The 26,435-nt window shown below is 42.7% G+C and overlaps 3 protein-coding genes across 5 annotated transcripts in view; 2 read left to right on the top strand and 1 right to left on the bottom strand.

Moving 5' to 3' along the window:
* Positions 1-1,573: 1,573 nt before the first annotated feature.
* nt5dc3 (5'-nucleotidase domain containing 3) lies at positions 1,574-10,069 on the top strand. 2 transcript variants are annotated; one of them, XM_068603448.1, is made up of 14 exons: positions 1,574-1,946; positions 2,819-3,003; positions 3,595-3,669; positions 3,782-3,837; positions 4,042-4,132; positions 4,219-4,356; positions 5,206-5,266; positions 5,475-5,577; positions 6,299-6,400; positions 6,557-6,638; positions 6,733-6,819; positions 8,031-8,171; positions 8,266-8,330; positions 8,436-10,069. In XM_068603448.1, exons 1-14 carry the CDS (start codon positions 1,661-1,663, stop codon positions 8,698-8,700), a joined length of 1,737 nt encoding a protein of 578 aa, XP_068459549.1. In that variant the 5' UTR covers positions 1,574-1,660; the 3' UTR covers positions 8,701-10,069. The 2 variants fall into 2 exon arrangements, with proteins under 2 accessions (XP_068459549.1, XP_068459550.1); XM_068603449.1 differs by having other exon boundaries at positions 1,935-2,018.
* Positions 10,070-10,151: 82 nt separating this feature from the next.
* parietopsin lies at positions 10,152-12,980 on the top strand. The gene is made up of 4 exons (XM_068603451.1): positions 10,152-11,016; positions 11,410-11,738; positions 11,891-12,136; positions 12,297-12,980. Exons 1-4 carry the CDS (start codon positions 10,668-10,670, stop codon positions 12,450-12,452), a joined length of 1,080 nt encoding a protein of 359 aa, XP_068459552.1. The 5' UTR covers positions 10,152-10,667; the 3' UTR covers positions 12,453-12,980.
* A 4,425-nt stretch (positions 12,981-17,405) lies between these two features.
* Positions 17,406-26,435, bottom strand: part of LOC137804154 (A-type voltage-gated potassium channel KCND2-like) — a 33,524-nt gene continuing 24,494 nt past the window's right edge. Inside the window, exons 3-7 of one of the 2 annotated variants that reach the window (XM_068603212.1) lie at positions 23,606-23,768; positions 23,054-23,152; positions 22,020-22,118; positions 20,788-21,008; positions 17,406-19,330 (exon numbers count right to left, since the gene is read on the bottom strand). In XM_068603212.1, coding sequence (XP_068459313.1) covers positions 19,153-19,330; positions 20,788-21,008; positions 22,020-22,118; positions 23,054-23,152; positions 23,606-23,768 — 760 coding nt within the window. In that variant the 3' untranslated portion in view covers positions 17,406-19,152. The remainder of the gene's footprint in view (positions 19,331-20,787; positions 21,009-22,019; positions 22,119-23,053; positions 23,153-23,605; positions 23,769-26,435) is intronic. The other variant, XM_068603213.1, reaches the window with a different exon arrangement.

Raw genomic sequence — 26,435 nt, 5'->3', positions numbered from 1 at the left:
TGTACTTAGATACCCTGTTGTTTAAGAATACATTTAGGGATGACGACACAGTATATGCACTACTAATCTTTGTCCACATGGTGTCGCTGTTAAGTCAGTGAGTTGAAAAGGAAATGCGGTAACGTGAAAGTTTTTCCTCATACACACTATGAACAACTACTGAAATACGGAGATTGAGTTAAATTGGAATCATTAATGGTTGAATGAATAGTGTGTTGTATTATCATACAAATATGCAGTATTATTCTCAACCTGCCTGGCGTGTGTGTGCTTGGTTGTGTGGATACAGATGTCAAATAGCAGTTACAGGTATGTGATGTGTGTGTGCATTTGTGTGTGTAAGTGTGTGTGTGTGTGTGTGTGTGCGTGTGTGTGTGTGTGCGTGTGTGTGTGTGTGTGTGTGTGTGTGTGTGTGTGTGTGTGTGTGAGTAGAGTAAGCGTGAGAGAGCGAGGGAGGAAGAGAACATTTAATCTAGTATGTAAGTTATTGAACTAAAACACACAGACAATTTAAATCCTTATGGGATTTTTAGTAATCATTTTTAAATCAGTGCATACATCTTTGGCTTTATGGACTCTGATTAAACACAATGACAGCTGCGATTACAAGATTTTAATGGATAAATTAACAAAGCATAATATCTCCCGTAAAATAACCCCAAATCCGTTGTCATATATTTTGACTTGTCAAGACAAAAGTGAGATACTCAGTTAAACATTAACAGTCAAAAGTCAATGCATGCACTATTTAGACAATTAGGACTAGCCCTTTCACCAATTGTGGCCTAAAAAGCTTAAGTTATGACTTAGCAGCTTTAGATTCCTGTGAAACATCGAATGTACGTATTATATATCACAGAAATACATAATACACATAAGTGTGTCCTAAAAAGCCTACATTTGGACTTACCATAATGAATAACAAAGTAAATAATTCGAGAAAAACTATATGAGAAGAAAACTGTTTAGTTTACTTATTCACAATAATGAGACAAAATCTTGAGTTAAAATGTGGAAAATGTGCTTTAAAAAACATCTTTTAATGAATAAATACGTTACTATAACATATTATTACGGGCCTTTATTATCACTTAATATACTATAATTATGACTCACTAAGTCATCATGTATATCTTCTAAATCAAACTTGTGCGATAAGCCCATCAAAACAACAGTGAGATACTGTGTCAGAATAATGAGATTGTAAATCAAAATGTTATTTCAAAACTAAAACAAATTACAAAAATAATAATTACCCTAGTTTGCCCTAAAAGGTATACATTTTGACTCCTCATAATTATGTTTATTTGAATGTATTCATTATATGTTTATATGTATGTGTGTCATTCCTTGTTGGCGCTTCCTCAGCTGCCATTATACCTGACATATTCTAAATCGCCAGTATTGTAATGCTCGACCAAAGAGAAACATACATGTATCCGGTTGTATCGCTGCTGTCGTGTGGACATTACCAAGCGACGGATCTCCAGACGCACCGGCCTCTGATTCGCTGCTTCGCTGGGACGTCGCTAAACCGGGAAGTGACGTAACCAGCAACCATCCAGGAGACACTTTCGGTATTTACAGAAGAGCTGCTGAACCGCATGCGCTCGTGCGGAAGCCCACCGCGACCTCCACCCGGGCTGCAACCCGAAGAGTCATGGCGCCCTTGTCTTTGCCCCTGTCGTCGCTCCTGAAGCACAAGGACTGTCTGCAGAGGGCGAACGTTTTTTGTAATGTACTACAGCGATTACACCACCGGCCGTGCACATCGCGCTTATGGAAACGGAGTTTCGGTGCGGGGGCCCATGGGCACCGTCAGTTACTGTCACACCGACCCAGATCCCCCAACTACGCAGCGTCTGCGTGTCGCGGCTCTTCGGGCGGTCAGGACATGACCGAGCGGCTGTGGGCTGTTTACAATGAGACCAAAAAGCAGACTGAAGGTATGGACAGCAGCGTGCGTTCAACGAGACACGGCACTGAGGGCACAACGCTGTTGTTGTCTTCTTAAGCTGGTATGACGAATGTTTACAGCAGACTTCTGCACCAACCAGTTCTGCAGCTTCCCAAACCTCCACATGGGGTGGAAATTATGTATTGCTAATGTGCACATTTGTGTCACACATACAGTACAAGGGATTGGATAAAACAACACTAACACTTGTAAAATATACTGAAATTCAAGCATTATTACCTTCTGCATGTGCTTGCTCTGCACAGATGTTGATGGACACAGATTTTTGGAGGAAAATAGGTATAAAAAGAAAGAAAGAAAGAACTGTAGTTGAACAGAAATCATCTCACAAGTGTTATTACCATAACTTTTTTTTTGTACTGTTGTCATTCCTAACATTTGATCTGTTTTTGGCTTCCTTAAGTGGCAACATTTCTGAGATAATATTTCAGTCTTGTATTGCTCAAGAAAGAAAAAAACCCTACTTTACTTTAGCTCTAGTATATATCCCAATAAATTGTCCTTTCCTGGATTCTGCATGATTAATGCATGTATCTAGTAACGTTTTGCAGCAGTTTAGTGGATAGTAGGAAGTGACTAAACTCCAGACGCGTCACAAGTACACCATGCACACTGTTATTTATTAGGAAGGTGACAGGAGAAACATACGTGGACAGATATAGAGTGTGCAGGTACTTTATTTGGGTGTGTACTGGACTTGTTCCACCAAATCATTTATCCAGCACTTTTAATCCATATATGTACATCTGTCCTCATATATGCCTTTCTGTCACAGCAACACATGCTATTCTGAACCCGAAGGAAACTGTAAAACAACCCCGTGTGATTCTCTCCTCTTAGCTTTGATGCCGGACATTTTCACCAACTCAATCGACCCCGACACCATTTTTACAAACAATGAGATGAGCCTACGGGACACGGAGATCTACGGCTTCGATTACGACTACACGCTGGCGTTCTACTCCCGGCACCTGCACACCCTCATCTTCAACATAGCTCGGGACATTCTCATCACCAACCACAGGGTGTGTTCACAGGGTTTACTTGGCACTCCAGACATGCATTTGTAAGGTTTAAACTGAGCTATAGCTGTGTTGCACCAGCAAGCACCATTTTTACCTACACAGGGGGGGTTTTTGGGTAAGGCTTGGACACTTTGTTCTTCAAACGTTTTGTTTATTTTTTTTAATTCTTTTTTTTTTGGTAGTAGGCAACGATTAGACATTTACAGATTTTTAGATGATGCTCATTTTAGTTGTACACATATATAACAAGGGGTGAACAACATAGAGTAAACAACAAGAAACGAAACAGAAGGAAAGCAATAAAGAAAAGGAAAACAAATGCATAACTAGTACGAATACTCTATTTTACATTCATTGATTTATGAACATAAAATCAGGTCGATGGGGTGCTACGTATGGAACTCATTTTTCCCAATATGCCACAAATTGTCCTAGTTTGTAGTTGACAGAGGCTGTTATCTTCTCCATGTTGTAAATGTCCGTTGTGAAGTCCGTCCATGTGTTCACATTCATTGTACAACATTTTTAAGATTAAGGAGCTGTAGTGACCGGTTTTGTTGTCACTAAAATATTTGATCTTTTTTATATTAGTATCCAGAGGGTCTGAGAAAGTACGAGTATATTCCGAATTTTGCTGTAAGAGGACTTCACTATGATGTTCAGAAGGTGAGAACCTCTTTGCTTTTCTAACTAAAAAACAGGCCGTTGTTTGATATTTTGCATTAATTGTACCGCACACTCAGTGTTTAAGAAGGAAATATTTAATGATTTGAAACAGGCACTGCTGATGAAGATAGACGCGTTTCACTACATCCAGTTGGGAACTGTGTACAGGTGTGTGTGTGTGTGTGCACTGTGTTATGTCTCTCAGTGTAGGGGGTAATACACAATACACTGAGAAACACAGCACTGTGTGAGTATGACATGCCGTCATCAGGCCACAGATCTAGACGCTGCACATCTTACAGCTTCTCTGTCGCACGATATCAATTCAAACACTACTGTTGATGGACTTAATACTTTGTGTTTCTTGTGCAGGGGTCTTGATCCAGTCCCTGCCGAGGAAGTGATTGCCATGTATGAAGGCTGTCATGTGCCTCTCGAGAACATGAGCGACTTCTACGGCAAGGTGATGAGCATATATCCTTCTTTGTGACGTGGTCAACGCTACAGAAATACAAACTCAACGTAATGACATTAATCGTTGTCCCGCAGAGTTCTCATGGCCACACCATGAAACAGTTCATGGACATCTTCTCCCTGCCCGAGATGACTCTCCTGTCTTGTGTCAATGACTTCTTCATGAGGCACAACATCGACTATGAGCCAGTGCATCTCTACAAAGACGTGAAGGTGAACTCCCTTGTGATTGTTTTGTGAATCTGAGCCATGTCAGCATACAATATTTGCTCCCACTTCCTGTTTCTCCCATGGGTCAACGTGTGTAAGGACATAAGATCCAGCCACATATCCGTAAATGTTAGTGCGCTCATGTTTGCGGTGTGCTGTGCTACTCCAGCCATTCAATCCAGTCTTAATTTTAGCCGTGAAAACCGGAGTCTAATTTTAGTCGGGCGAGCCCGCCTCGGCCATCTGCTTCTGTTCTCTGGTGGCTCTGCCGCTTCAGAGGGACAGCGGAGAGGAACCAGCGCTGCCTCCTCCCTCTGAGGGCAGCTGTCGTGCTGGCCCTGTCTATTCTCTGCGACAGTGTCGCATTTTTGACAGATCGCTGTCATTAAAAGCCCTCAAACGCGCTCTCAGTTCCACAAGTGGCTCTTATATCTTTTCAAGGACACCCCGCCTAATCGCTTCTTTTCCCCCTGCAAAGCCTGGTTTATTATTCAACATGAACTCTTTCTATTGCTTTCCCTCTTGACTTTTGCGTACATGAAATAGCCTTCTGAAAATGATAAACCTCCTTTATGTTTGCCCTTATATGTGTAGTATCTCAAGGGAGACTCTATTTACTCATTTACTGATTCAAAAGCGCAGGTTAGACTTTTGAAATTTCTTTGGAAACTCTCACTGAGAGCAAAGCAACTGAACTCCAGGGTCTGCTTTCTTTATATTTCATTTGTATTCATAGACGCGCTGTCTTTGTGCTTCCAAGTCGACTGTTTATACACAGAGTAAAGCTCCTGGAGCCGAATGTTAACATTGTGTCTCTGAAGTGCTGACTTCCTGGCTTTTTGCTCTTCACAGGAAGCCATTAGAGACGTTCACGTCAAGGGCATCATGTACCGAGCCGTGGAGGCCGATATTGGTAATGTCCTGTGATTTATAGCCTTTTACTTTGTTTTAGCCAGGATTCAATCCAATATATGGCCACATTTAAGTTGGTGCCAAGACGTAATCAATGAAATTCAGATATAATGAGATTGTAATATACAGTACAAATTTAAAAAAGCATAATTGTGTCTGTGCTGATTAGATCAGCATCACCCACCTCTCTGTTTTTCTCATTTTTCTAGAGAAATACATTTGCTATGGCGAGCAAAGCCACGCCGTGCTGAAGAAGCTGGCAGAGCATGGGAAAAAGATGTTCCTCATTACCAATAGCCCATTTGACTTTGTGTAAGTGGAAGCAAACGGAGCGCAAGGGGGGCGTTGCCGTGATTAATTAACGCCGCCTTGTACTAATATTTAATTGATGGCATTGTTTAATGCCTCGACTTTTGTCGTTAGGCGAGCACACTTCAAAGGGCTTTCCATCCGCAAGTGTTTGTAATTCATTGTAAGTCTGTATGACCTGCTTTTGAAGTCAGGTTTGATTACACAAAATGACTCGCGATGCATTTACAAGCTCAGAGCCCCAAAACATCCAACCCGTGTCCTTGATTTAATGGTGGATTACATTCAGCTTTGGCACCACTAAACATGGACCAAAGGAAAAGGAGAGGCTGTACACACACTGAAGTTTCTAAGTTTTTACCAATGCAGTATTTCGACCTTGACGTCCTCTCAGATCCATATTCAAACATCTGTGCAACCGATTCATGGTTTTGTCCTCCCCAGCCTGTCTTTTTACTTTGTTGGTATTTTTTTTGTCCAGCATCTGTACCTAAGTGGGTTTGGATGTGCACTATTCCCTTTTTGAAATTGGTCTGGGCAATAATTCAATATAATAATTGATCTTCTTTGTATTCAATCATATTGACATATATGAAAGTAGCATGGCAGTTTCATTGAGTTTGATTGAAACTGGGGCTAACGCGGTCAAGATGGACATTCTATCGGTGGCGTGTTGCTTTGTGTAAGGACCACACAATCTTATGTCTTGAATCTTTGTCCTCAGGGACCGAGGAATGAACTACATCGTGGGGAAGGACTGGAGAGACCTGTTTGATGTCGTGATCGTTCAGGCTGACAAACCTGGTTTCTTCAATGACAGGAGGAAGTGAGTGTCCAAGTGTGTGTCTGCGGCCCCTGCGGTGCCTCCTTCACGCCACTGGGCCACGTTTCCAGCAGTCACCTTGTTCATTACTTGGACAGATAAAGTATGTTTGTTTTGGAGCTGCCAATATTTGATCAAATGTGTTTTTTTTTCCACTAGACCTTTCAGGCGAGTGACGGACAAAGGGGCATTGCTCTGGGACAGGATTCACAAGTTGGAAAAAGGGAAGATCTACAAACAGGTGTTCTCACAACGCCTTAAAATTGTCCTCTGGATACGCCTGTTTAAATACATGGTTTATCTGTTTTTGAAACGTGTGTGTTTGGTCACTGTAGGGAAACCTTTATGAGTTCCTGAGACTCACCGGCTGGAGGGGATCCAAAGTGCTCTACTTCGGTGATCACATCTACAGTGACTTAGCAGTAAGCAGCATCCCTGTTTACTACAAAGGTCCCATTACAACCACACAAACAATGTGTTGTGAAAAATCACGACATTATAAACAAAGAGCGGACCCCGGCCAGGACCGCGCTCCATTTCAGATGAGTATGCGTTGCCTGAAATGAGTTAATTTGTAGGTCCAACAGCCTAAATCGTAACTGTCAGAAGAAGCCTATAATGAGATACTTAGCGAATGCTTGACAAAGACTGTGAAATAAATGGGCCGAGAAAGTAATTCTTCACGCATTATAACACAGTTACCGTCGCATTGCAGTGGGTTTGGTTGACAAGTGTTTTAGTGTCAGTTCCTCCAGATGTATAACAATCTACCAAGTGTACAGTCGTGAGTATCACTGCAGAAAATGCATCTTTTTATGTCCGTAACCTGGCAACATTCCCTTCACCTGCGCTAAACAAAGTGACGCTGAGTCCCGATGAGCTCTGCAACGACTTGGATATATTATTGTGTCTGATCCGCTGCAAATGGTGGTAATGAAACGCAGAGTTTTCACCGTTGGCGTAATGCCTTGCTGGTGGCGGGCAGCCAGCTGTCAAACATCTCGCTTGTTTAGGAAGATGGAACATGGTGTTTGTATTTTACACCAACCATGGTCACAGAGGAGAAGCATCTCTCAGTTAGTACGGAGTTACAGAGGCGGGAGGGAGGTATGAGGCTATGTTTTAATCCGCTTTCATGCAGTTTTATTAGATTATCCAAGTACACAGAAGAATCCCCCCAAAGATCTCTTCTCTTCATTTGCGCTCAGCGCTTCAGTCGTCCGTCTTGCTTCTGACTTACACTTCCGTTTTAATTTGTTTGCACTCGTCAGCTAATGAGCTTTAAGGGAATAATGTACAACCAGAGGGTTTTTTTTCCCCCCAATGTATTCATGTTCCATTTTTAGTTTTTGGGTTGTGAACATGGTCATTTTCATCTGAGGACGAAACATTAGGTCCACTGAGACTGTTGAGTCAAGCAGACCCAGTGCGGCATCTCAGTTGTGCTGCTGGCGTGGTGTTTTTATGTCGTAGTTGTCTCAGCAGGTAATCATAAATGTGAGTGTGACACTGTGGTGTAACAGCAGCAAGACGCTCAAATTATGGCTGTACTGTTTAAAATGTACTGAAAGCACACAAACACGAGCTGATGAAGTCCTGAAATATTGACAATTCCGGTCCTTTTGTTTGGCAGGATTTGACGCTGAAACACGGCTGGAGGACGGGCGCCATCATCCCCGAGCTGAGGAAGGAGATCAAGATCATGAACACGGAGCAGTACATGCACATGATGGCCTGGTTACAGGCGCTGACTGGTCTTATTGAGCAGATGCAGGTCAGGAGACTTGATGAAAACATGTGTTCTCCCGTCTGTGCCTCCTCTATCCTCAAATGCGTGAGCTTAACGTCTCTGCGCTGCTCCCAAACAGGTACACAGGGATGCAGCATCTCAAGCTGTCGTGGAGGAGTGGATCAAAGAGCGAGAAGCCATGAGGTAGGGGCGATAATTACTCTGGCGGTCAAGAGTCGATCATTTATTGAGATCTCGGAGAACTGATGTGACCTCATCTCGACGGCACGAATGTGTTTTTCGTGGCAGGTCGCAGACGAAGGACATCTTCAACTCTCGGTTCGGGAGTCTCTTCCGGACGTACCACAACCCCACCTACTTCTCGCGCCGACTCTCACGCTTCGCTGACATCTACATGGCGTCCATCAGCTGCCTGCTCAACTATGACTTCCAGCACACCTTTTTCCCGCGGCGCACTCCCCTGCAGCACGAGGCCCCCTTCTGGCCAGAGCACAGTCCTGCTGGCATTAGCGTCTCCTCACAGCTCAGCAGGACAAAGGCGGACTCTGATTAGAGCGAGGGAGAGAGAGGAAGAGAGAGGGGAGGGGAGAGGGAGAGGGGGAGGGAGGGCGAGAGAGATCTCCATTGCTGACTTAGTCCACATTCACACGTCGCCGGGTATTGACGGAAACGAATATTTCTGCCCCTCCGTTTTCAAGTTTCTGTTTACATGAACCCGCACGAATACGCCACCGAGCGCCGTGATCAGTAAGCAAACTGTAAACAGAGGACGCTCATATATGACGTGATGCCTTTTTTAGTCGCGTACGGTGACGTTTGAGGACCTAAAACTCCGTTTGACTGAGAGCACACGCAAACACGCAAACAGAGTTTTCATAGATTTCCGCTTTGGCCGGGGCTTTTAGAAATGACCGTTTTCCGTGATAAGATCTCCGTTTTCGTGTAAATGAAAGGCCAAACCGCATGAATATATATATGCGTTTTCCCCTCGTGTAAACGGGGCCTTAATTCATTTATCAATTTTAGAGATAGGGAATTTTTAGAAGATGCATGCCACATGTTAAGAAATGTACAGCTGGTAACTGGTGACACTCAAGTAGACTGTTGTTAATTGAGCTTTAAACTAGTTAGTTACAAATGTTAAAGTCGGTCTTGAAGAGGATCGGTGGATTAGTGCTATTTAAGCAAAAAAAAAGCCCGTGACACATTTTGATTAGAATTTCAGAAATGGACACTTTACATTTTAATCACACAGATTTTTAAACATTGAATGCACTGATTGTTTAAGGGTTACATGTATGTGTGTGTGTGTCTGTGTGTGTGTGTGTGAGAGAGAGTGGTATAGTAAGAAATTATGCAAAGATGTTGTATTTACACAGTCTAAACAGCAGGGGGCAGTCACGTGCCACGTCAATTATGTGTCTCTAGGATAAATTGAAGATTGCCTTTGCTTTTTTTCCTGTCCTTTGCGTCTGTAAAGCTAAAGACACTGCACTGGACGGTCAGTGAAATGGGAATACTCAGATGGGATCTTTACGTTGCAAACGCTGTTGCCTTAATCTACTTTGTCACATTACTGAGTACATTAACGTGTGTGTTTTTGCAATAGTCTAATGTAATATGTGGTAATGAAGCCTCTCGATTGTTGCATCTTAGTTCATCTCATTTTGAACTGCACATTGTAATGTGATACACGCTGCACATTTATGGTCTGAGATCTTTGTATCTAATTGTCTGAACGGGTTCACACATCCAGTCTAATTTTAGCACGTGAGAAATTTGTCAGGAAGAAATGGAGCGTTTTTTGCTATATTTAGCAGGAGTGTTGCTATTTGATCTGTTCAGGCAGCATTGAGTTTCACACTTCTGCAGAAAATGCCTGACATGTTCTTACATGTGCTGCAATAAAGGCTTGAGAAGAATGTATTTGATATATAATTTTGGAAATGGGAACTCTTAAATATCTGTGGCCACAACCAAAACCTCATGGTATATTTCTGTAGTTTAACATATGAAATGTATTTATTTCACTGTTTATTAAAATGGATTAGTCCTAATGATCCGAGTCATGAATGAAAAGCAAATTGATATGGTTGCATACTTGTTATGCAATTACATTAGCAGGTATGTGTTTATTCAATGTGTAATCCATTTGTACTACGCTCTTTTTGTCCTTTTCTATTAACTGTTCAAACAACAAAAGGAAGAAGTAATTCATAATTTGAAAATTCAATTTCAGGGCTAATTCATCTCTCCTTAAATATCCTTTGACTTTCTAATTACCATTATTGCAGTGGGTTTATTGAGACTAATCCATTCAAATCGTGTTACGGACCAATTTGGCATATTGCATTTGAGGATTTCTCCATCAGACAGGTGCACAATCAGAGTTCTTAGAAAATAAAGCAAAGCCAAGTGGTTTTAGAGGGATCAGAAATGATAAGATCGACGATGCTGTGTCCCGAGCGGAGCTGAGTGCCCGCGGGTTCGGTCTCTGACCTCACAGTTGACTTAGGCGCCATGGACAGCAACAGCACGCTGTTGAGCTCCGGCTCTCCTCCATCCATCCACCCCGAGATGGCGACTTCCACGCCAACCATCTTCCCTCGGGTGGGCTACAATATTCTCTCCTTCCTCATGTTCATCAACACAGTCTTATCAGTTTTTAACAATGTTCTCGCCATAACCGTGTTGCTGAGGAATCCGTCGCTCCTCCAGCCCATGAACATTTTCATCCTCAGCCTGGCGGTGTCGGACCTCATGATAGGCCTGTGCGGCTCCCTGATCGTCACCATCACCAACTACCAAGGATCCTACTTTATCGGCCACACAGCCTGCGTGTTTCAAGGATTTGCAGTCAATTATTTTGGTGAGTGGAGTTGCGGTAGAACAGTTTGCGTGTTGTATAGGTGTGTTTTTTTTTTTGTGAAACAATCTTAAAGCTAGAATATCTATCTTTTTGTTTTGCTTCACCTCATAATGTGTTGTGGCTTTACAAACTTGTTTTAGGCCTCTGTTTTCTGCTTGTTTTTGTTTGAATGCCCCTCTGTTGTAATCAGATCTTGCAAATGTCATGTTTATTTATATATTTATTCATCTGACTAAAGTTCATTCTTGACTTTGGACTCAAACTGTAATACAACAAATCCTCAGTTTATTTGTGATGGAGATATTGATGTTTAATCCCAGAGTGGCACAATGAGTTGAACGTCCAGCGAAAGTAAGCGCAACGTGAGCTTTGCATCTTATCTCTCTTTCCCAGGTCTGGTGTCACTCTGCACTTTGACCCTGCTTGCCTACGAGCGTTACAACGTGGTGTGCTTACCGAGAAATGGCCTCAAGCTGAGCATGCGGAGAAGCATCAACGGGCTGCTATTTGTCTGGATCTTCTGCTTGTTTTGGGCGGTGGCTCCGTTATTTGGCTGGAGCTCCTACGGACCCGAGGGAGTCCAGACCTCCTGCTCACTGGCCTGGGAGGAGAGATCGTGGAGCAACTACAGCTACCTCATCTTCTACACGCTCCTCTGCTTCATCTTGCCCGTCGCAGTCATCATCTACTGCTACTCCAAAATGCTCACATCCATGAATAAGGTGGGCTCATGATGGCGTCTGTGTATTTATTACACTTTTACACCATTAGAGCTAGATTTAAAATTCCTCGTCTGTTTGCAATTTGCCGCCTACGGACTAAAACAAGCTTTAAATAGCTCTTAATGGGTGTGAAATGTTCTTACTACTTGTAGCTGAACAGGAGTGTGGAGCTCCAGGGTGGGCGTTCCAGCCAGAAGGAGAACGAGCATGCCATCAGTATGGTCCTCTCTATGATCATAGCTTTTTTCGTTTGCTGGCTGCCCTACACGGCTCTGTCAGTGGTGGTTGTCGTGGATCCAACACTCTACATCCCTCCACTGGTCGCCACCATGCCCATGTACTTTGCCAAGACCAGCCCCGTCTATAACCCCATTATCTACTTCCTTACCAACAAGCAGGTAAGCAGCTCAAGAATATATATGCTTCTAAAATTAAGATGCAACGGCTGAGTGTGCACAGATACGTATACACACATTATTTGAATGTCCCGTGAACTTGATGCTCACATATTTTTCTGAATTTTCTTTTCTTTTTTTTGGAATCTTTTACGTCCAACAGTTCCGCGATGCCACCCTGGAGATGCTGTCGTGCGGCCGCTACATTTCCCATATGCCCACCACCGTCAGCATCAACATGCGCTCCTTGAACAAGAGGAGCCGAATGACTTCCTTAGGCAGGAACATCAACACGCACAGCAAGGTGTTGCCTCTGTGACCTTGTCCAGCAAAAACACACTGTCGGGTGTTTATCGGTGCCTCATCAAGGACCTGCACATCTCCAGGCCTTCGTCTCGGAAGAGTCTTCACTGCAGCTCAGAGGGAACAGAATCAGCTCAGTAACTGAATTTGAGGAAGTGGACAAAACAAACGGAAAACCTTGTGAAACGTGTAAATGCCATCCAATCCACCCAAATAGTGCGTATTGAGTTCCCTTGTTAGATGATAAGAGATGAGTTGATTCATCTGAAAGTAATTTGTTTTGGTAATTTATTCAAATGCAAGGTGTTCCTGTAGATTACTCAGCAAGACGGTTTTATTTATGTGATTTGTTTAGATCAGTAAACTGTTACCTCTTTCATACTGATGCTTGTGTGTGTCTTCTGTATGCATGTGGGACACGAGCCAAACAAAAAAAAAGGAGATCCTGCATTTTTAACAAGACTATGGGAAGTCAATTACAGCCGGAATGAAAAGCGAGAGAGAGAGAGACTGTGAGGAAGGGAAACCTTTGACCCCTGAATTTCTGTTCATAAATAAAATGCACTTAACATGTTCCCTTGTGTGAAAAGATGCTTCTTTCATTCTGAAAGTCAGTTATTTGTTTATCAAAAGCATTTTGTGTGGCATATGTGTGGAAACAAATACTGAGATTCTATGTTAGATTTTATCATACTGCACATCACCTCTTCCCATATATGTAAAAAAAAAAAAAAAAAATCAATGTCAACAATAAGCAGCTCCATCATAGTCGAGTTGACCTCTCACACCACCTAGAAGTCTGCAGCACACGCCTTACACACGATTAGGTTGCTGCAGTGTATACAGGCATAGATTCACTCATGAGCACCTGTGTGAATTCAAGATTTACTCTGTTCAATTATTTATCAATTGCAGGGTCTCTGCAAAAGCAACACAATGTGCTCTTGCTCAGATTGTACGGCTGGTGTATGTAAGAACAACAATGAATATAAATCAGTTCTGCAATACCCACAAAATGCATGAGGTTTGGGTGCACTTAAGCCGGCCTGCTGCACAGCTCACCTAGTGCATGTTTTAACTGTGGGAAGCCAGTCAGGCAGTGAGGTACTTTCTTTTTCTTACCTGGCCCATTCTGTTCAAGTCGGTTGTAGTATTTGTGTTTATTTTTGAACAGTTCAGAAGAATTAAACAGTTCTTAAAGCGATGACGTGACAAAACCTCTGAGCCCGATTCAAATTTACGTGGCACAAGCCTGAAACAAAACTGAGTCCCCAGAAATTAAGATTAATAACGTCAAACTTTGATTTGAAACCATTAAAAGAGAGTCTTAAATTTATTGTGAGTAACAAGGGCAATTATTTTATTGATCTTAGGGGAGTAAACATTCATTGCACGTTTGTTTTTTCTTTTGTTTTTGAGAGCGATGACTTGATTATATAAATTACACCATAATTTGCATTAGTAGTGTTTCACAATACACTTCCGTGATATAACAGATAAAAAGATATCTCATGGTCCTGATTTCCTCCAGACACGACCCTTGGAATTGATTCCAAACAACCAGCATCTTGTTTCTCAGTCTGCGAGTCCTTCACTCCAACATCTTCATGTGTCTCTCACTGGCTTCCATCTGGACGCTCGGCCATAAAGTCCAGATCAGTGAAGTGTTGCAGTGATGGCTGTCCTTCTGGTACTTTCTTCCATCTGGAGCTCCGCCAGTAGAACCATTGACTTCTTGGTTACCGCTCTTAACAGGGCCCTTCTCTCCAGATTGATCGGTTTGGCCAGGCAGCGAAGAGTCCTGGTAGAAAATGAAATGTGCTCATGAGAATGTTCAATGCGGCAGAATGTTTTTTTGCAGCCTTCCTCGTTGCTGTGCCTCGACATCATCCGGTCTCGGAGTTTTGCAAGCTTTTCTTTTGACCTCTTGGATCACTTTTTGTGCTGATGAGCAGCGTCAGCTGTGAGTGACAATCAGTCCTGTCCAATCAGTCTAATTGAGCACAGGTGGACTCCAATCAAGGCGCTGAAACGTCCCAAAGAAGATCGAAAGAAAGGGGCGGGGCAATATTTCAAGTTTCTTTTCTTTAGTGGAGGCTGCACCAATGTAATGATTTTGAAAAGTCTTTTGTAAATATGTCAGGATGCTTTTGATTCGTTTTCATGCTAAAAGAAATAGTCTGGCTCCTTTTTTATTTATTTTGATGCTTATTTTGCCCTGTTCCTTCCCGCTTCCCCACTTTAGTTTGATGTAAATATTGAATAAATGTGAATAAACTAAAGTGTGCTTAACTTGTCTTTTCATTTATATTTGAGCAAGTTGTCTGAAATATTTACATTATTTGTTTACAGCATTAAGGCATTTGCTACATGGTTTTGTGAATCATCACGTTGTAATTTTCCAGAACTTTTTAACTATGTGAATTTGATCGACATTTGTTCGCTCTAATATGTAGGATGGTCAGGAGAAAAATGTATTGTGTTGATCTAATCCCAGATTTGTGAAGTCCATAAGCTTGCACATTTAAAGGAAAGAGCATTTCACACTTTATCTCCAAACAGGATTACACAATGTCATGCTATAATCCAGCTGCATGGCTCCCTTTATTTCCTGAGCCAATTCAAGAACTCCCAACTCATCCATCTGGCTTGTTTAATGCAAAGCTTGTAACCTTTGTGAGATTAAGTCAATTGGACATCTGTTCCCCTCACTCATATACTGTACGAACAGCATATGCATTACAGCATCATCCTTATTGCGTTGCTGTTTTGAGCCCCTGGTTGGCTTTTTAAAGTTTTAATCGGGATTTAGACAATAGTGACGTAAAAACGTTTTCAATTACCAGCCATGCTTTTATTTTACCCGCTGTTGTCTGCGCTGTGGATACACAGCACAGTCTTTAATGATTGTGAGCAGTGTGGACTCCCAGGTGACCTGCTGCTGCAGTGGAGTGATAATGAAAAGGGTGGATACTTGTCCAAGCAAAAGGTTCACCCATTAATATCATTCACTCAGTGCAGAACTCTTTGCCAACAAGCAGATCAGGCCAGAGAATGAAGATACAGAACTAAACATGTTGGCTTTTTGAACCCAGAGATGAGAGGCGAGCCTACACCTGCATGGGACTTTGGGAACAACACCGTTCGGGAGGACTACGCTGACGTCGCCTTTGTAGTGGCAAACGGCTTAATTCTTTTGATCACTTCCGCGGTGGGGATTGCAGCAAATGTTTTTGTCATACTGGCAGTTTGCCACCAAAAATCCCTTCAAACTGCGATGAATGCGTTGGTGGTGAATCTCGCTGTTATCGACATTCTGAGGTGTGTGATTGACTGCCCCATTCTCTTCACCATCGTCGTGACCGTGTATCAAAGAGGACATGTGGACGAGTTGCTCTGTGATACGCAAGTGGCCTCGTTCTCTTTCAGCTGCTGCATCCAACTGTTGACGCTGACCTGCATAAGTGCAGAGAGGTACCAGGCAATTGCACAACCTTTTAAAAATAGTCAAAGGCGAAGACGGATTATGGTGCAGATTCCTCTCACATGGATTTTGGCTATTCTAGTGGCGTTTGTTTGTCTAAAGTTGATGAAGGACTCGCCCGTGCACGTCAAATGCAAAGGATTATATGAAACGTCATCCTCCTATGACACCTTTGGACTTTACATGTTATTCCCACTGTGGGCAGTTTGCTTTACCATAATCATTTTATTCTACGCTCGCATATTTGCCACTGTGAGATCACACAATCTAAAAATATTTGACAAAGGTACTTTTCGTCATTCGACTATAGATGAGCAGAAGAAAGAAGAAACCACAGCTGTGGAAAATGGACCCGGAAAATCCGAGCAAAACCAGACCCTGAGCAAAAGTGTTGCATCTGAGATGAAAACAGAACAACCTCACCCTCCTGCAATGCAGCTTGACATGCAGACTGCTTTTAAGACAGAGCAGTCCAACTCCTGTGGCACAAAAGTTGAGGAGAAACCTTCAAATGGAGGTGCTGCTGCCAGTGTTAAAAGCAAGACCACAATGCCGCAGGTGTCAAGCAATTTCGAGGCAGAAAAGGAGCCCGAAGAGAGAGTGGAAATGGTCAAAGCGCCCTCTGAAATGAAAGAATCCACCCCCCATGCTCCCTCATTTTCACAGTTAGAAAACCCCCAATCCTCTTCTGTTTCACTGATTCAACTAAAACAAGCTAAGAACAGCAATGGAGGAGAAACACTGACTGTTGCCACAGTAGATCAAGTGTCTTCATTACCCCCCGTCTCAAGTCATCCCCCCGAAACAGAAGCTCCAAAGCAAACTGTGCAGGTAGAAGGTGCTGTTTGCATGATGCCTTCCAAAGCAAGTAAAGAAAGAGTGCACAAAAAGAAGGAAAGTCAACTGGCGAAGCGAGCTGGCTACATCATTTTATCCTTCCTCTTATTCTGGTTCCCATTGATCACAACTATTCTGGTGAATTGGGTTGTTCACGAGAACAAGAATACAAAGGTAAATATTTATCAGGTGAGGATGTTCACTTTTTCTCCCATTTTGTGTGCATACATGCTTATCTTTTGTGTATCAAATTGAACCAACGGTTTAAAAGCTATCCAAGTTATCTTTCATATTTTCTCGGATGTTTTTCAGATCGGTCTGGACATGGCCATTCTGTCAGTCTCTGTCGCCTGCGTCACGTCTCTGAGCGACCCTATCATATATGCTGCAGTCAACCCTCAGTTTCAGACCGAGTTTTATCGGATTAAAAACAAGTTGGTGTCCTCGTTCAATAATAAATGATCATATTGACACTTATTTCTACTTTTGAGTTGCACAAATGACCAAATTGAACATTCACTCTGTGTACCTGAGTGTTAAAATGGTGAACGCTTGTCGAGTCATTGTTCAAATATGAACTGAATTAAACCACAGAAGACAAAGTGTGAATTTTTATTTGGGTATATTATTCTATACGCTGCTGCGTTATCTTAGATTTTATGCGGGATGACTTTGCAGCAGTAGCGTAACACTGCAGAGCAGAGGCGCTGCATGCTGCCAGAAGCGGCCTGGACTGAAGCAATCAGCACGGCAGAGGGATGCTGTCCCGGGAGTTCTCTGTCAAACAATCACTGAGGCCTGCGTGTCCGTCTCCAGAGACCCTGCAGGCAGGACCAACCACTGGGACAGTCAGGTCTTCACATGTCCCTAATTATTATACCCATCTGCTTATTAGTGATGCTCTTTGAGTAATCAGGCAAAATGTTCTGAAATCCATCTAACTGTGCTCTGGTAAAAAAAACAACAAAAGACATGGCTCATTCAATGGATGTTTCAGTAGAGCTACAGTATTTATTCTATCCACTGCACCAAATGCACAATGTGTGACCATTTGTCCCTTTGCCTTACTCCATATATATGTACTCAATATATGACAAGATTTGCATTTCATTAATTAAAAGCAAAGTGTTGCGGAATTTACATCATAACATACCAGTCGCATTGTGTTTCCTTCCATAAATCTCAATTTTACTGACAAACCTCCAACAAGAAGACATACTTTTAATAAAACAGAATTCTGCAATGACAGCATGCAAATCCTTAATTCAACCAGTAAACAGACAGAAATAGTATGCCAACAACTGTAAACTAAATCTAGAAATAAGAGGAGCCAACTTCAAATGCAGTCGATAAAGATCTAACTGAGATATTTACAATATGAAAAATGTACAAAATGGCCCTTAAACACAGTGAAATCTACCAAGTCTCGCTTATTATAACGAATATTATAATTTAAGAGCAACTCAATGGAATTGATGTTCAACAGGCTTTCATATGGTTTTCCAGGTCAATACTATGTGTCCACATTAGGGTTAGTATTAGTTAAGTGTTGCGCAGAACATTCACTTATGCTTCTACCTTGTGACCTAACTAATATGTACCCTGTATAGTTCAATATAGATTGTTAATCAATGACAGTGGCTTTCACAAAGATCCATATCAGAATGTCAAATATGTAAGCTAACACAGATTTTGTCATTTTTGACTTTCACTTGCACATTTCACAAACATGTCAGGATGCGTAGTATACTTTACTCATCAAGCGATGATATCAACCAGTTAATGAGTCAGTTCATGAATATTCACAACAGTTATCCGTTCCGGTGGATGTATGTTTTCTAAATTTACAACAGTGAGGGGACTATCAGAAAGCAGTTAATTGAGGGATTTCAAAACAATCTAATCATCCGGTTGGTGAGTGAAGTGGATGTTTCTAATGTGTAAGTAGATGATTGAATATTCACAAAGACGGCCTTCAGTTAATGAATATGTGTGCTTTGTCATCAGAGGCCATCAAGAATGACTTTTTAACATCTGCCTTTACTCCTTTGAATCAGAAGACAACAAATACAACTACAATACATATTCAAAAATAAAGTTTTTTTTCTCAGTATTTTTAGGCAACGACGATAACCACGCAATTCCAAACGCTTCCTTGCTCTGCTGTGCTTAATGGTGCAAGATCTGCTGGTTTGCTTTTTACCTCCAAGGCAGCTGTCCACATCATTTTAATACCATGCAGAGTTTGACATCAGATGAGATCACTATTTCAAAAACCCAGATTTCTGCTAATCTTATAATCCCTCTAGATTATGGCAGGTTGATGCTCGGTGGTCCCTCTCCTCAGCATCTGGCGCTTCTTGAGACCAGTTAGCTGATCAGATAAGCATGACATCTACAAGGCAGATACTCGGACAATGTTGCTCTGAGAGTATGCGGTGGTGGTGGTGGAGCCGTGTCCGTCCGATGAGGTCACCACCGGTGCAGATAGGCTGACCATGGAAGGAGTGATGTAAGGTCTGTCACATTTCAAGGGCACAGTCTCATCGAGTTTGGCATTCAGGCAGGAGCGGCTGCAAAGGAAACACAGGGATGAAAGAGGGTGAGAGGCTTGACCTTGTGATTGTCTAACACAAAGCCTATACAGGGTTATTTATTATTATACGGAACAGTATGAAAGCCATGATCCAGAAACGTTCTTTGTGCCGACTATATAACGATATTATTAGGTATACAAATCTCAGCCATTAGTGTGGGTTTTTAGACATTCAACTTCTCATTTGCTGTATGCCTACTGTCCTGTTTCAAACATTGTATTTAATGTGTATTACATGTTTCACAGCAAAATGAATGGGTGTCATTTCACTCAATTTATGAAATAGCATGTTGTCTCTCTTAAAATGTGTGGTATCAATAAATACAGTTTAGGTTTTACAGCACTTGCCTATGTTTTAAGATCTTGGCAAATCCTAATTTGGGAAAACTTTGCTGTGTTCAAAAATCCCACATTGAGCTGTTGTTGCTGTCCAACAAAAACCACGTATAACCAAAATGCAAATTTTTTTCAATGAATAAAAAAAAAAATGTCTGAAGCTTCATGACAATACAGTTTTAGATCACTCAACCTCACACATAAGAGACTTGTCTGAATCAAAAAATAGCCCTGAGTTTGTCTAAAACTCTAAAAACTAAATATGGAGATATTAATATGTGTATTTATAAAGCACCTTTCAAGAGCAGGTGGCTTAAAATGCTTCATAGCGAAAGACAAAATGCCCGCCATAAAATAGAAGAAACTAAACAAGCGCAATTCTAAACAAGTGATGTTAACTCCATTGGGAGAGAATTCCACAGTCGAAGAGCTACCACCTCAAAAAAATCACAGTGTCCTTATGTTGTGACTCGTGAGCCTGCAGCCTGGATCAACAACTAACAAACACTGATTAGAGGACATCAGAGACCTGCTGCTGCAGTAGCTCCTCAATGCCTGACCATGAAAGGCTCTCACAATGATCACAAGTAACTTGAACTGGATTCTAAATTTAATGGAAAGCCATTGAAAACAAAATGGCAGTCAAATGAGGCCTTTTGAAGGACTGGTCGAAAGCTGGGCAGCAGCATTTTGGACTACTGATAGGCAGTTTAGGGAAGTCTTGCTGCTAAGGTAAGTGAACAGAGAGGTACAGTAGTCAGGGGAGGAAGTAAACACATGAATTATGCATGCAGAGTAGCAAAATGATCATTTACAACTCAGCAGTGGATGCAATGAGCCTGAGTTTTCAAGTGTTTCAAAACTAGAAGAAACAAGAGCTAACCAAACACTTAACATGCTGATCAAGACTCAGTGGTTCTCACTTGGGAGCAACAATGTTTTTGTTACTTTCTTAGAATTGATAATTGTCTATCAATGAAACTGGATCCATCACGTTGGATGGCGTTGCATCCACACAGTTTTTTCTTGTCATATAATACAGGATGAGCTGTGTGTTTGGTGTGAGTGAGTCGAGGGAGACAACGACAAAGAGACTACCTGTTGGCGACCGGCCTCTCTCTTATCTGTATGGTGCTGAGCTCCTGGTTGTTTGTGCTGGGCAGACTGAAGCTGCTCTTCTTCCGGTGGCGTCGAGAGCAGCACGAGCTGAGGCCGTGTGGGGACGAGGACAGCGAGGACCCACAGGACCCCGACTTGTTCATCACAGAGATCTCCATGCAGTTGGCCTGAAACGTCTGCTCGTCCACAAACTCATGATTCTGCAGAGGGAGATTTGGATTCAATGTTGCTCATGAATCACTCTATTACATTGCTGATTGGCTCTGCGAAATAATAAGTGAAGATGTTTCACAGTAAAGACTAAACAGACTGAACAGAATTCACAATAAAATTGTTTGATAATTGGAGAATGAATCATTAAGGGAATAGAAATACATTGGCCCAGATGTCCATATTAAGTGCCATCTGTGAAAACATTCACAACTGTTATCCCTGTGACAAATGAGCATGACTTGAAGGTCAGGCTCCACGAGGGTTTCAGGCCCAGCCAGCAGGTGGCAGAGTGACACCACACAGGATCTGACGCCATGGCTTGAATCACCTCTTGTTTTATACCATCCCTCTGTCACTCACGTATCCTGCCATCTATAATGCACACCATGAGAGGCCTGATGTAAATATGTGCGCTGCCATCTGAGTGGCATATCGCCCTTATGAAGCTTCTCCCTGACAACCATCAAGCCTTTCACTGAGGGGGGAAGGGGGGGGGGGGATTGTCTCTGTGGAAGGACACTGATTTACTGACAGTCTGTATCTCTGTACAGGATTTACAGCTGCTTGTGTAAAACCCACACAGCTCTAAATTATAGATAGTGTAAAATGAAGTATGCTGGTTTGTTTGGAGGGACTAATGTTACTGGCCGCTTGAGTCATGTTATCTTTAGCATGTCGCTAGTGAGGGGATGTAACATTTCCCAGCTCCATTTACAGCTATTTTTAACTTGTGCTGCGTATAAAAAAAAGATTGTACATGTCAGAGCATGGATGACAAAACTCACTTTGTTTCTGTTTGCAACACACTGTAAAAGGCGAGCGCTGACAATACAGACAGAAGTGATGCAATGTTTCATACAAGATCTGTTTTTAGAGCGAGCTATCTAAACAGTGTTACCAAGATAGCAAGAATTGAAAGATGCCAAAGGGATTGTGTTTTTTTTGTTTTTTTTCCAGTGGACTTAGCTTTTAAGTTTGAGAAAGAAAAGGTTTCTTACCGTGGTCTTCTCCAGGCAGTGCAGCAGGTGATTGTGTTGGCTCTCAAAAGGAGGGCTGGGGGCCTTCGCCACCAGGGCTTGTCCTGCCTCCTTGGAGGCCTTCGAACATACAGAGTAAAAAAACAAAACAAAAAAAAAAACAGTGTAGATGAGCAGGTTAAGATTCTGCATGGACACAAAGTCTCAGGCAACAGCTTGGTCGGTGATGTAGTGGAGAGTACACAAAGCATTGAGGGTTGAAATGCTGATCTGTAGCACGGCAGCCAATCTACTAAGATCCTAGTGAGGTGTGGATGTTTTAGAGATGCGTAGAGACGGTGGCTGACCACAACATGTTTCACTGATGAAATTGTATTTTTGCCATTCTTTAGCTGATTTGGTAATAAGGATCAAAAACGTCAAATTAGAGGTCATTTCAGTGCAACAGCAGTGGTACACCTAAACACAGATCGAACAGATTGCACCAAACACACCACAGATTCTGGACCACAACAACACTGCACGCTTTGATGGAGCTCTGCACGGCTCTGGGATGGAAGGTATGTTGTGTTAGTTTGCACTACAACCTGGATGCTCTAGAAATAACACACGGAACTGCACGGCAGATCAAAAAACAGAGTTTAGAGGAGATGCAGGCCGAGCAGACAGCCTCCATAGCAGTAAGCCTTTGGTTTCCTCCTTCCCCTCCAAACCCTGTTGGACAGACATGCAGAGCTTGGTCATGAGTCAGTGTGACGGTAATGGCCGTGCTCCACCAGAAGGCAAGTGTGCCTGCCTGGCCCTCCTGCTGTATGGATAGAGAGAGAGAGAGAGAGAGTGTTGAGGAAGCATGTCAATGCTGCAGCTGAGAGGTGTGATGTAAGAGAGACGACGATCACACTGAAGCACTGGAATGACAGCAGCCCCTGTGTTACAGCATGAGAAGCCCACCCCCCCTCCCGTGTGTGGTGGCATGGCCCCCCGAGCAGAGCGGCATGCAAGTGTCAGCGAGGCCCCAGTCAGTCAGCCCCCAAGCCGCTGCTTGGTCTCGTTACCTCCTCCAGTGGGTTGATCAGGAGCCCATTTTGTTTGTAGCGCATATAGACATTAGTGCCTCGAATCTTCGCAGCACGGATTCTAGCAAGTCGAGATTTCTGTTTGAACAAACAGACCTCTGTTTTAGCCTTTGACGGTTTGTCTGTCACACTAATCGACTCCCTCTGGCAGCCACAGTATCTAGTAGGGAGAGGCCATGCTTAACCCTACGATTAAGAAATTCTGCCTTAGCAAACAGTTTTAGGGAAGAAATGCATATATTGCTATTGAAAAGCTGCTGACACAAAACTGTGAAGATCATTTGTTCAGTCATTGTTATTCCTTCGCTTATTTCTTTCTCCCACTGAAATATACTCAAGGAATTGAGCCCATCCAATACACACATATGCAGAAACACAGTAAAAGATTAATATTCTGGAAGATAGTGTTTGCCCTGTCATTCTGTTACGTGCGGATAAGACAGAGAAAGAGGAGAGAGGCAGATAGAAGCAAAATAGAGAGGGATAGAGAGGAAAAAGGAAGAGAGGCAAAGGGCGGGGGAGAGTCTGTACCCTCTGGGCTCGCCGTTTCTCTGCCCGCTGGCTTTGGTGGTAGATACGGCTGAAGTTTGACACGATGACAGGGACAGGCAAGGCGATGACCAGCACCCCACTCAGAGAGCATATGGACCCAAACACCTTCCCCACGATGGTTTTTGGCACCATGTCACCATACCTGCAACACAGAAAACAGACGACAGTGAGCACTGGGTAGGAAAATATTATTTTGAACGAATCTGCCCCGGAGGCGTGTTTCATCAAGTTAAATATTTGTGTGTCTAATGTTATTTTTAATCGTCCTGAAATAGTCAGAGTGACCTTGGAATATTTCACAACTTCAAAAGCGAAGTCACACATTTGAAGTGGGTGAGGAATAAATAGGACTTTTGTGACGCCTCTTCTTCTTGGCCTACTTTCGACATGGCATCGTGATGTTCCTCTTTTAAAGCCCTGTTTCATATATAATTACACACCTGCTGGTACCGGCTAATGCTTTCACATCATGACCAAATGCGCTACACATCCCCCGTGACCTCTGTTAGCCGCAAACAGCTTGCAAAAGATACAGGGAGTTGTATCCCATCAAGTAAAAGCAAAAGGGGAAAGGAACAGTGTGATGTCGAGCCCTGGAGAAACGGTTTAAGTGTGTGTGTGTGTGTGTGTGTGTGTGTGTGTGTGTGTGTGTGTGTGTGTGTGTACCCCGATAGCCACATGTGTGTTTTGTCCTTCTTCCCACATTCAATACCTTGAACATTGAATGCAGATATATCAGATTAAGACTTTGTAGTTGGGATAAAGAGAAAAGCAGCTCTTTGGAAATGTACGCGACACTGTTGAAGCACAAGCATGCAATATTACAACATTGTACAAATGTTGAACAGGCTACATTCAGCACGAACAGATTAATGGTTGTGCATACGTCAGATGGGAATGAATCATCCCCATTAAAGAGATTAATGTGCCTGTCTTCTATCAGGCAGTCAGACCTGTCTGGGCTCAAGGTAAAGCTAAAATCAAACTGTCTTCACGATTTCACTTTCTTTACATTTGGCGACACGTCTGGTGCTCCGTACTTAACACTTCGCTGATTTCAATTGTTTTGCTCGATTCATTTCACCACTTTGATTCATTTTTTACGATACTTTTATACAGTTCGCTCACTTTTTTTCCCAAGATAAACGTTTGAGTCGCCGTTCAATGCACTTCACACCAACGTTCAGCACGCGTTGTGTTCAGGAGTAGCCTCATATTCTGCATATTCATAGTATTTTCATATACCTGACCTGCTGGTTCAAACTGTTACCTTCAGTTCAGCACAAAACTAGACTCTGCAGAGTGTTTACGTAAGGTTACTGGCTCTGAAGCCAACCGTGTGAGACAAAGCTATCGTATCATGATTGTTTCTGAGGCATTGAATCTTTATTTGATGAGAAAACAACATACATTTGTTTAGCAGCACAGAGTGCAGATACTGATTTGTTTGTGACGATCGTAAAAAGCCGGTTAAGTTTCGATGCACTAAACAGCTCAAACTCTTGCTTGCTTCCAAGACTAGCAAGTTAACCCACATTTTGACATCTTGTTGCCGCATAGAGAGGTAATTATCATTTAACATCGTGAAATAAAAAAGGGAACAAACCCTGATTTCTCCAAGGCACAAACCAGCAAATTACACCCGCAAATCATTTGAACATTACCTGCATGTTCATGAATTGTCCTCTGCAGACACTTTAGGCAGCACTGGGACTTTAGGAAAAGAGAGCAAATGAATGATTCAGAGCATGTAGGTTTTCCTTGTCTTCTAAACAACCCGCTATGTGCTGCAGACGGCCAGCGGATCCAGAGGATTGCACGTGGGTGAGATGAATGATCGAGACCCTAATGCGCAAATGACCTGAGAAGACCATTACCTCCTGAGAGGAAGATGAATGCAGGTAGGAAAGGACATCAGCATTGCTCAGTGGCTGTGACAGCCGCGCGTCTCTCAAGTGAGGCAGGGTAATGTGAATGTATCGCTACACGGGAGGTTGACTATTTCATAAATGAAGTTGTCTAATGTCCACGGCCGTCTGCTTGAGTCATTAGCCTCAGGTTTCCATCACGTTGGGCCCAGCAGCCTGGGCTTATACAGAGCTTGGGCGGAAAGATGTAAAAGTGGACATTTTAATATCACGCTTGATGGGACTTCATGTACAACAGTTTGCTTTCAAGTTGAGTAATCTTACACAGATGTCATTAGCTTTACAGTTCATTACAGGTCAAGTCATTTTCCTATGTAATCACAGACAAAGCTTGACAGCAGGTGTCAATTATGTATTCCGGATGTACTGTTAAAAGCCTATTAAGAGATCCACGTGAAGCGCCTTCTCTCACGTAAACGCGATTGCTCAAGTGTGTTGTATTCCAATGGGAAGAGCCGCAATATGCTGCTGGATGTGAAAATAAGTCCAATCCGTGGGATACAATACATTGAGCTCCTTTCTCTCGAAAGCCAAGCATAGTAGTGAGGCGGGTGAAAAAAACAGAAAGCAGCAAGCGCACTCTGGAGAGAAACACTAACAGTGATGGATTGTTCATATGGGGGAAGCTGAGATACACAAAGCTCTGCCTCCTGGATGACGGCAGAGGCAGGAATTAGCAGCAAAGAGAGATTAAAGTAATGTTCCTGCTTTGTTCTTGTTGTCTCCGACTACCAGGTAGCCACGTTTGCTACCCCAAGCAGACATGGATGAGACATGAAGATGGATGGCCAGATCTTTATCCACCCCGCAGAGGAGGAAGAGGAGTGTCGGAATGACTGAGTATCAATTCCCCAGTTCCACCCACCTGAAACCATACTGCG

The sequence above is a fragment of the Clinocottus analis genome, unplaced genomic scaffold (assembly GCF_023055335.1).
Source record: "Clinocottus analis isolate CAN_PGR_092001 unplaced genomic scaffold, fCliAna1.0.p SCAF_6, whole genome shotgun sequence".
Classification (NCBI taxonomy): Eukaryota; Metazoa; Chordata; class Actinopteri; order Perciformes; family Cottidae; genus Clinocottus; species Clinocottus analis.
Note: the sequence above shows the minus strand (reverse complement) of the source record. Positions and strands in the feature narration are given on the sequence as shown.